Source organism: Neophocaena asiaeorientalis, unplaced genomic scaffold (genome assembly GCF_003031525.2).
Source record: "Neophocaena asiaeorientalis asiaeorientalis breed wild unplaced genomic scaffold, Neophocaena_asiaeorientalis_V1.1 scaffold157, whole genome shotgun sequence".
NCBI classification, from domain to species: domain Eukaryota; kingdom Metazoa; phylum Chordata; class Mammalia; order Artiodactyla; family Phocoenidae; genus Neophocaena; species Neophocaena asiaeorientalis.
The window spans coordinates 423,628-435,193 of record NW_020174140.1 but is presented as its reverse complement, the minus strand read 5'-3'; the positions used below and the strand labels follow the sequence as shown (position 1 = coordinate 435,193).

At 41.6% G+C, this 11,566-nt stretch overlaps 1 protein-coding gene across 1 annotated transcript; it reads right to left on the bottom strand.

Annotated features, from left to right (window-relative positions):
• Positions 1–9,886: 9,886 nt before the first annotated feature.
• On the bottom strand, positions 9,887–10,447 carry LHFPL3 (LHFPL tetraspan subfamily member 3). Its single transcript, XM_024754958.1, has one exon. The coding sequence runs from the start codon at positions 10,445–10,447 to the stop codon at positions 9,887–9,889; it is 561 nt and encodes a 186-aa protein (XP_024610726.1).
• Between the last annotated feature and the right edge of the window lie 1,119 nt (positions 10,448–11,566).

The window sequence follows — 11,566 nt, the reverse complement described above, 5'->3', positions numbered from 1 at the left end:
TTTAAGTTGTGTATTGTGAGTCCAATTGTTCTGTCTACTAAATTTTCTGAATACTAACCACTTCTCCAGCCCTGCTCTCTTTAGTAGTAGTAATAACAACAATGCCAATCATAGCTAACGTTTATTGAGTGCTTATTGTGTGCCAGGTCCAGTTTTAAGTGTTTTACATGCATTAATTCAATAATCCTAAGAACACAGGTGTTTTTATTTATTTATTTTTAATTAATTTATTTATTTTGGGCTGTGTTGGGCCTTCGTTGTTGCATGCTGGCTTTCTCTAGTCGCGGCGAGCGGGGGGACTCTTCGTTGCAGTGCGTGGGCTTGTCATTGCAGTGGCTCCTCTTGTTGCGGAGGACAGGCTCTAGGCGTGCAGGCTTCAGTAGTTGTGGCACGTGGTCTCAGTAGTTGTGTCTCTTGGGCTCTAGAGTGCAGGCTCAGTAGTAGTGGGACACGGGCTTAGTTGCCCCGCAGCATGTGGGATCTTCCCGGACCAGGGATCGAACCTGTGTCCCCTGCATTGGCAGGCGGATTCTTAACCACAGTGCACCACCAGGGAAGTCCCAGGTGTTTTTATTTAAAGTCTCATTATACTGAGGAAATCTAACTCTAGATATCTGTCTATAATTGTTCCCTACTTGCTTCCTCCTTTAATTTTACCCTGTCTTTGATGGTTTTCCTAATATTCACTTTATTGATAAAGGCACAGCAACACTTGGTTAGCAGATGATATGTTTTTAATGTCCATAACCTACAGCCTCTTTTTACATATCCAAAATACAATTATGTTAACTTTAGAAAAATGACATCAAGAAAATGGAAAGTCAAGAGTAGTTAGACGACTTGGCCAAAATCATTCAGCCAATAAGCAGCCAAGTCAAGATGTAAATCTACACCCAGTTCCCTAATGCCTCCGAAAGCTGCCCAAGTCTATTTTTACCCTTTCTGGAACTGTGTCTGTGACCTGGTGATCCTGTCTACCATCACCACCTTCACCATTGCCATCAATAAGCAAACCTATTAAGAATGTTTCTACATTTGACGCAGGGCAGAAATGGATGACACAGAGCCAGTAATGCAGACATTCCTACAGGAATTCACACTCTAAGAATAACAGCAAGGAGATCTGAGATATAACCAAGGGGACAAGGTGGGTAAAGAACCACTCAGGCTCTAGCTTATGAAAATGAGAAGGATAGGATGAGGAGTACCTCATCACACCTAAGTATGCTTGAAGAGGGAAGCCTGATAAACATGTAGATATCTTCCCTGTAAATACCAGATCCTTCCTTTCATGTTGATACAAAATGTTGCAAATGCACATTTAAGTTAGGAGGAAAAAGAAAGTGATAGAAAAGGCACTGCACTGGGAATCAGATGTGTTAGTTTCAACTCTATCAAGGTGTAATTTTGGCAAGACAATTTCTCTCAGCCTCAGACGCAAAATATTCTGTCAGACGGGGGAGAGTCTGATTTTGGTTCAAATCATTTACTGGCTCTGTGACCTTGAACAATTTTTTAAGCCTCAACTTCTTCATATGCAAATGTATATAATAATTCTAACCTTGTAGGTTTGTTGTGAAGGTTAAATATACAAACTAAATATACTAAGGTTTTTGCAAATGGTAGTTGCTTAATAGTATTTACCATTATTATTTCTTTATCGAGGAAACGAGGAGACTGCTAAATAATTTTTAATATCCCTCCAACTTCTAAAAGCCTGTGCGTCTATATTCACTTGGCACTGGGTTAATCATACTTACTTAAATGTTTGCTTAGACAGATTGTTGCTTTATGACCATGTCATTTTTTTTCACATAAATGGTCAATCAAATCACATCTAGAAAAAATAATTCTTATTTTCATTCAACCCACAATTTAATTGGGGTACATTAGCATTAAGTCATTAATGGAAGTGAGATAAGAAAAATGTCTCAAATTGTTTAGATTAAGTATAGGTAAAAACCTAATCTACCCTTTAATGCAAAATTACCTATGAATTGGTGCAAACTTTCACAGTTTTCCAAACAAGAGGTAATTATTTTTCTAAATTCATACTACATCATCTTTTCTCTGGAATAGTATCTATCACACATTTTGAATACAGCCCATAGTAAGCAATACATTGCAATCTAGTCCACATACACATATGTAAATATTTTAGGAAATAAAGTTTTCACAAAACCCTTATTATCTGCATTGCATTCACATTTTCTATTCTTTTTTAATCCAAGCTTTAACACTGATCATTATCTACTAAACTGATAGCATGACCTATCAAAGGGTCACCAACCATGGTCTGTAAAATGCTACAGTACAGCAATTCTTTCTCTATGAAGGTTTTCTAAAAATGCCAACTAGTCAGTACTACATCTTGTCCAGTCAACTGGTTAAAACATGGACATTCAGTTAAATAATATGTAGCATTACACAGATCACAATATTGCTGGTTATTAATCATCTGAAATTTAGATAAATTCAATTAATCTAGCTTATAACTATATATGTTCTTAAAATGCTCTGCAAATATATTTACCCTAAATGCTCACTGTAAGTTCCCTTTCCCCACTAAAGGCATTATAGAAATCAATTTAGCTTCACAATCTGGAACTAGAATTTCAAAGAGAAACTGGAGGAATGCTATTTATCAAATTTTACAATGACCTTTTCTTTCTTAGGTTGACTTATTTAATCCTCTATGTTTGCATCTGCCATACAAGAACCTCTATCATCTCTCTCTTTGTATAGCTTGATTTTAGAATCTACTGCAACTTCCTACAGGGGGGTGGATCCATAATTTTTCTTTCTTGACAATTGGGATTTGCACACAGCTTTGCACTGTAATGCATATTCCAGCTCTCTACTTATCCTGTGTCAATACATTTTTAAGCCATTGATGATATCAAATTCAACGGGCTTTTGATGTTATCAAATTTCACAGGCTTTTCAACCTTGAATTTCTTCATGTCTTCTCTATTCATACTTCATTTATTTTTGCTGTCACTCCTCTATGTCCCTGTCATTCTTCACATCTGGATCCATTTGCCTGTGTTTCAAATACTGAGCCTCCTGTCAATGATGATACACATTTCCCACTCTGATTTTTACAACCTCACTCTTGATCTTCATTGAAACCAAAAAACAGCCATACAAAGCACCCCACTGCAGGAGTTTCCAGACACTTAAGTAAACGGGCCTATGATGCATTCCATACTAAAGCCAAAGTTGAGTTCCCTTCAAGCTCCTGTTTGCCATCATTTTCTAGTGTGAAACTTTTCTGATTAGTTAAGTTCTGCATGTCTACCTTTGAGCTAAGACCTCTTTTCTGATCTACAACTATTTATTATTCATTTCGTTACCTTTCACTACTCTTCCACTAGCCCTTTCATTGATAAGTCATAATCTCAAAATTTCATGCAATTAGACTAACTTCACACAGCCTATCATTTAGGATCTCTTCTCCTATTAAGGACACACAGACAGTCCCTACACTACTGCAGACCTGGTTTCATTAGGAATGATATCAGAATCCAGGCACGAGAGACCCATTCTGGCAATTCCATGCCAGCAACTCCATTTCAAAAAAGTTTGCTTTCTTTTTTCACCCTGCTCAATAGTAATTAGATATGGTTCATGTCTATATTGATCAAAAAAATTATTTATCTTCCTTTTGCAAACTACTCATTCTTCTGTTTTATTTTAGCAGAAGCAATGAGAAATGTGCTCAAGATTACAGTTAGGACAATTTAACTATGGATGGTGCTGTGACCTTGTGCAGTACAAGCGTCGCAGAATCGTAATCATAATTTGCGAGCTGCATGATATTAGTTATGTAAACATTTAGGATGCTGGGGGAGGATGGTGTTGTTTCTTTCCTTCCTCAAAATGCCCTAATGACTTTTCATAACAGCTTTATGTTTAAATCATCAAATAACTTACCTACTATTTGATATGTGAACCAGCCTCTTAGCCTCTTAGCTTTCTGTCATTATAAATATCTTCTTGTTATTATTAAGAATAAAGGTCAGCACCTTGGTCTTTCCTCATATCAAATAAAAACTCCACTTGACTCATTATAATGAAAAATCACATTAATTAAAGTTGGTGCTGACCCCCGAAGTTCAAATATATTATGGAAATTGCACTTTAAAACTCTCCCAGTTATCATGCTATGAAGCCCCCAAATTAGAATTCTCCTGGAGTGTTCTTTGCTTCATGCCAGTGCGATCTGAAGTTCTCTCTACTCCTCTCCCCATAGTTTATCTCCTCACACCACACGCAGAAGGGCACTGAGCCACATGCTGCAACTATAGCTGTATGCTCTGCTGGGTTTGGGGTTTTTTGGTTTTTTTTTTTCATTTAAAATTTTACTCACTTTTAAGATTTCTAAGGTATGTACATAAAATGTAACATACTGGCCTGGCCACCTGGATTCTCTTTACTGCATGATATCACCACACCAAACAGAAGCACCAATCACTAAATAATCATTTTCATGTTAAGCACCTGATACCATATTCTGGTTATGTATGTATGTGTATATATATATTATTTATAAATGCATACAAGCACCTTTTTAACATTTTTACAATGGAAAAAAGCTGTTACATATGGAGCCTCACACCAAGAAAAGAAACCACCTAATAATATACCTATGGGTTATATGGGGTCTGTTATTTTTCACAAATGTTCACTTAAAATCTCACTGTTATAAAAATAATTTGATATTCACATTAATATGTTTTCCAACATCTCTTCATTGTCATAGTCCTTGTCATACTACATAAAAGCAAAAAAAAAAAAAAAACAGTTTGTAGATTCTCATTTCAAATCATTTTCTTGTAAGTTTGGCTTGGTAAATCGAAAATTCTTATAAGTGAAATGTGTTATAAGAAAATGAAAACTGCCTTCCCTGAGGGTACACATTCTTCTCTGCAATCTGGGGGAGTATTTGAAATGCACTGGCAGAGGAAAAAACCCTCTTCAGGGCCATTCCATAACTCTGAACTTAGGATGGATTAGCAGCTCCAAGAGGCAAGACCTCACTTTCTCACATGCTCAGCACCACCCAGATAAAGAACTGGTGATGATAGTCCTGAACTTGAGTAAATCCAGACCTTGTCCTCTCTTCAGAGTTCCCCATCAGAGCTCTGCACATGCTGGGCCACCCATCTGGGCCAGCATGCACGTCCAAGAAGAGCACATCTGCTCTGACACCCAGAAAGAAGAAAGGAAAGCCTGGAAGACATATCCTCTTCTGTCCAGATTGCTCCTTTAGGCGTGCAAGGAAACCCAACCTGGAACAGGAGTCCCTTCTATTATGAAAGAAAGTCTGACCTTTTGATCCTTACATAAAACCTCCATTTTGAATAACATGATTTTTTTTTCATGAGAAACTAAAAGGTAAGGGAAATTTTGCTGAATCCTAAGATATAATTAATTATACCCTAGCATCGTAATAAAGATCATTACCTATGCATCAGAAAAACCCTCCATTTGGGAATAAGCTCATCATGAATTAGGCTGTCAAGTCATAACCACTGCCATCAAAGAATTTTGGAAGAATTCCTTAAGTGCAATTACTGCTGATGCCACAAACCAATGAGAAAGATGAGCATCATGGCTTTCAAAGTATATGGTATTCACTTCTCAACATGGCATGTGGGACATTTTAAATCACTTCCTTCTCTTTTCATTCTTCATGCCATTAATCATTCATTTTTTTATTCATTAACTCAATAAAAATGAACACCTATTATGTGCCAGACATATACGTGCTACTGTGTGCCAAGATACAGTAGTAATAATAACATAAGAACAGTAACCCTACCTAACACAACTATACTGCTTGCCTACTATGTGCCAGACACTGTTCTCCTGTATACCTTGGCTTATTTAATCCTTGCACCAATCTCCTGAGGTAAGTACAATTATATGCTCACTCTGCAGATGAGCAACTGAATTACAGAGAAATTAATTCCCTAGGTCATACAGTCAATGAGTAGCAGAGCCAGGGTTCAAACCCACATCTTTTTACTCTAGTGTCCATGATCTTGACTTCTATGCTATATGCAAAACAGACATGGATTTAAAGAACTTTCAGTACACTGGAAAAGACAGACATTAAACAAATAAACAAACAAACACACTTGTAATCTCAAATGCTGATAAGATATATAAGAAAAGAGCAAGGTGCCCTGAGAGAATGGTATAACATTGCCAAGGCTCTTCCTGCAGGCTAAGAAATGCAGTAATTACCTCAGGTGACTCTCATCTCAACTAAATGACAAAGGTATAAAATTTAAGAAAACAAGCTGATTAAAAAGAGCTGGGGAAAACTAAGGCTGGGAGGCTGGGGAAGGTAACTAAGCAATTCAGCCCTTAACCCTTGCCACAGAGCCTCGCCATCTTGGTGGCCCTTCCTGTTGGTACACTCAGAATGACCAGAGATAGGGATCTGGTGAATGCAACCTCCTCCTCCTATCTTATCCCTACCAAATATGGAAATCTAACTGGACCCGGTGCCCCTTATTCACAGATGAAACCAAGTACCTCCTCATCTGCAGTTTTCCACCAAAAAGTCTGTGGTGGATGTCTAAAACCCTTAAATTCTGCCTTAATGCTTTAGCTTATTAAAAAAGTAAAAGATTTCATTGGCCTATAATGGGTAAAACTTGCGTCTCTGAAAAAAATTTAAGACATGGTTGATAGTCAGTAAAACAAACAAAACCCCACCTTTATGAAACTTGGCTATTAATAGACTTGGAAACAGACTGAAATACTGATTTGAAAACAAATACACGAAAGCAGAGAGTCAAGCTCCCAGAAAGACAAAATCCCCTTGCCATCCTGATTTAAAAAAAAAAAAAAAAGATCTGTACTTTATTGCCCTGCTTGACAAGTACAGATCTACCTCTTTCTTATTAGTAGAGAAATCATACAGAGAGAAGAAACATCTCTCTTCTCAAGAAGTTGTCTCTCTGTGAATTGGGGAAATTTTGCATCTCTAATTGTTATTATTTATTTTATACATTTTTTTCTGTCTTCAGTCTTTATGTTTGGCATAGTCCCTAAGTATAGGATTACATCTGGAAGAAGTGTGACATATTAGCTCCTAATTCTGTAGTTTCACTCCACTGAGGTTAATGATGATTCAGAGGGGAGAGCACGGAGAGGGCAGGTGTTCATAATAGCACCATTAATTATGTGCGCTTTGCACATCTAGGTAGAAAGCAACATCATTTTCAGGTCCAATAAATAAAGTACTTTTTCTAGTTCATTGTTCAGAATCATAAAAAGAATAATTCTTGATGTTGTATTGCCACAAGAAAGTCTCCTGCTTCATCATCTTAGTGTATCATTTCATATGGGATATTCCACCTGGCTCTGATATACGAGGTTTAGTAAAATGCTTAGATAACTAAATACACAACTTAATCATTTGACTTCTAATGAAGGTTAAACAGTCTCAAGCAAACGGCACATTAAGGCTCATCTTAATAGTTAGAAAATTACACTTGAGAGGCCTAGGTACACTTAAATTATGAGAAGGCTTCTTAACATTAAAAAGAAATAGCCTAAAGGTTAGAAACTAAACTTTGACAGTAACTTACAATACATTATGTTAAATTTACTGTTAGTGTCATGAGACTTTAAAAACCTTAAAAGCACGTTAAACAAGACTTTCTTCAGATATACCTTCTTTATCCCATCCTTTAAAAACATCCGTGAATAAAACTGACTTTAACTCTTAATATAATTGACTTTGATTCATAATCAATTCTTTTTTAATTAATATACTTCAGTAATAAATAAGATTATGTCCTTCTGTGGTTTACCTAGAAATAAAATACCAAATAAATTGAAAATAAAGATTTTTAAATACGCCAGAGACTTAGGGATCTGGACTTCTCCGAAAATGAAGTAAATGTGCTTATATCTTCATCAGTACAAAGGCTATCATTACATTTTACATTGGTATATGGGAAACAGGACAGTATACTGATGTCAAACTTCTGAAAACATGACATCATATTTCACTACTGCAGAATAAATGATTTTTGTGTGCTCTATTCCAGGAAGAGGAAAGAAAAAAACATTGTAATAGTTGCAGTTTGTATTAACTTCAAAATGGTAATTCTTTACCAAAGATAGTTTTCTTTCCTTTTTAAAACAACAACAACTTTGGTTTAGAGCACAAAATCTCATAAAAATAAAATATCTTATAACATGTTGAGAAATCACCTGCAAATTACTTTCAGACCTTTGAAAAAGAATCTAATTTGAATCACCAGTCTAAATAGGTCATTTAACTTAGAAAAATTAAAATTAGCTGTGCAGGGCCAATTCTTTTTTTCTAAAGCATCTGCATCCTCAACGTCCTGCTATCTTCAAAGTCAAACCAGAGCTAAGGGCCAAGAACAACAATAATATATGAATTCATTCCAAATCTCAAAGTTAGTCTGCTCTTGAAATGGCCGTAAAAGACAACATTATATATAAAAATGGGGGGGGGGGTGCTTCAAGAAGCTGGGAGTGGAAGGACAGAAGGAAAAGCAGAAAACTCATATTTCAGAAGAATAATGGTATATTTTCTGGGGAGTGTGTTCTCTACTGGTGTACATTTCTTGCCTCTCATGTGCACATGTTCACGGTATATGGCGAATCAAAACCAGCTGAGGCATACTTAATACAAAGCAAATACTTCCAAACAAGTTCATTCTCCCACAAGCTTCTCCTATAGTAAACTAGCAGTATAAGATCATGAACTTAATGCTCTTGTCCGGCCCCCTTCAGGACTTAATCGTCCTGTAACATTCTGGTAAACTCAGGGATCAAAGCCCTACTCCCCAGAAAACCTTCCCAAGCATAGGAAAAACTACAAAATCTTGAAGGTAACACCTTTAAGAAAGAGAACTACACAATAAAACAAAATACACATGAGAATGTGGCTGCCTGAGACATCCTATATCCCTTCACAACCAGACCATCCATAAAATCAAAACAAAAACAGGAGGGTGTCAAGTGTTGGAGGATGGAGTCTACCTTTAGAAGGCAGGGCACCCAAGGTGACTAGCAGAAAGGGAATCGGGATCACGGGAGGTAGGGAAAGGAGTCAGTTTTGTTTCAGGATTCTCCAAAGCCACCAGGAAATGTACCCCCATCCTTTCTGGGTTAAAAGTAACTTTGATGCTCAGAAAAAGTACTCTCATATTCTCCAGCTAGCAACCATCTATCATCCACAGGCAAAGAGTGCTCAGAAACACCAATGAAACAAGCTTTCCTCTCTGCCCATCTTCCTAAAGCCACTTCCCCAAAACTGAGATCTTGAGAAATCTTGATTCCCTCAAGATTTCTCTGTTTAAAGATGAAATGGAAGGACCTTTGCTCTGACAAGGAAGCAAACTGAAGACGTGACGTTGGGGAATTGCGAAGGAACATTCTTAGCTACATTTTTTCTTAAAAGGGTAAAACCCAAAACGGAATTCGAATTTCTTCACCTCCACATGGACGATAAAAATTTTATAACTTCCCGGGACAAGCAACTTCACTCCAGCTCTCAACCACCCTCAAGAAGCGGTGACTGAAACCGTCCCAGAGAGCCACAGAGCAGGCTGACCCTCCCTGCACTACAATCACTCCAAATCCGCTTTTCGCCTCGCTGCCAGCTCCTGCTTAGTCCCTCAGCTCGCGCCCTAAGCCCCCGCTTCTTCTCCCCATCTCTAGTTCGTAGGGGACTCGGCCCAGCAACCGCCCTGCCTCCATCGCGTCCCTCTGGGTGGCGTGCCCCACACTTTGGAGGTTCTCGAAAGCCCCGGGACGAGGCGCTGGTGTCGAGGCTGGGGAACCCCGGGGATTCCGGCCTCCAAGGGCTCCCGCCAGAGCGGATTCAAGTTGCTCGGCCCCCAGCGGAGCGCACAGCCCCCCAGTCCCTCCCATTCCCGCCCCTCCCCGGCTCGAGCGCCCCGGGTCCCCCCGCCTCCGCGGAGGTGAGCGCGCACTCACCGGAGGTGAGCTGCATCCAGGCACAGATCTTGTACACCGTAGCCGTGTTGCAGAAGAAGAAGAGGGTAAAGCAAATGATGCAGGCGATGATGAGCATCATGGAGAGGCCGATAAAGAAGGAGGCGGCTTTGAAGGCTCCCGAGGGCAGCGTGGAGAAGTCCGTGAAGCTGCCCCTGCAGGTCAGCTCCCGAGAGAAGCCGTTGCCGATGCAGTAGTGGAAGAGCCCGAAATAGCCGGCTTGCGGGGTGTCCACGCCGTCGCCGATCCAGTAGGGCTGGATGAAGCACACCACGTTGACGATGGCAAAGCAGATGGTGAAGATGGCCCACAGCACGCCGATGGCCCGCGAGTTCCGCACATAGTTGGTGTGGTACAGCTTGGCAGCCTCCTGAGCCGGGAGCATCGCGGCAGCGGCGGCGGCGGCAGCGGCGGCGGCTCCGGGCATTCTCCCCCTCCTCCTCCTCCTCCTCCTCCTCCTCCTCCTCCGCCTCCCCCCGCCTCTCCGCGCTCAGGAGACACACTCACCGAGCCGCGCGCGCTGCAACTCCCCTGCCTCCGCCTCAGCCCAGCAGCGCCAGTTCCAGAGTCTGCATCCTCGCTCCCGGAAGGAGGGCGGGGGAGCGCCGAGCACCCCTCCGGCTCGCCTGGCACAGCCTCCCGGCCCCCCTCCCTCCCTCCTGGTCCGGGCTGCAGCCCTCCTCACCGCCCTCCGCCCCTCTTCCCGCCGCCGCCGCCGCCGCTGCAGCTGCTGCAGCTGAAGGCGGCAAATCCCGCGCTGGGCGGCGTGGCGCGCGAGCTCGGGCGCCCCCCCTCGGTTCCCGCCTTCCGCCTCCCTTCACGCCGCGAGCCCAGCGGCGCGGAGGACCTCAGCGACCCTGGGACGACCCTCAAGTAGCCGGCGTGGGCCGGGGACGCAAGCCTAGAGTTGGGGAGAGGGGACTTCAGGAGGGGGCGGGAGCACCCACAGGGATCCTAGAGGCGATCCCAGGATCCCGTTTGGTGTTAGTGGCCGGGCGCCGGAGGCTCGTTCTGAGAGCGTTTCAAGCACCGCACGGCAACGTGCTTCGACCTCTGAATCTTTGCAGACGCGCGAGGGGCAGCGCGGCAGGTAAAGGCGAGAGACGCCAAGGAAATAGAGGCGTGTTGCCCCAAGAGGCTCCCAGTGACAACCACAGAACACCGTCCCCGGCTAACTCCTCGGTGGCCTCGGGTCGACGAAGTGGAGACAGAAGTTGGCCAGAAAACTGGCAGACAATAACGTAAAAGGCACACCTCAAGGGTGGTCTCATACCAGCTCAGCAGAGCTTATTTCCTCTTCGCGTCCCACCGCCCCGCCCCCCATGCAGCCAGATGAACTGTAGCCTATTGATGCCCTATACTTTCCTTTAAGTCAGGTCATTTTCCCCACAAATCCTGCCATAGATGGGGCCTGTGGGGCATAGAAGTGGCTGTGTCACCGAAATGTATAGTTTTTCTGAAAACATCTGGTATTTTGGCCAGTGTTCTAATTCTTATACAAATGTTCATTGGCAGCGCTGGGCTGGGTGCTAAGGATACTACGACA

Excerpts from the sequence above, each read along its gene's own strand:
- LHFPL3 (XM_024754958.1), bottom strand. The coding sequence starts at position 10,447 with ATGCCCGGAGCCGCCGCCGCTGCCGCCGCCGCCGCTGCCGCGATGCTC.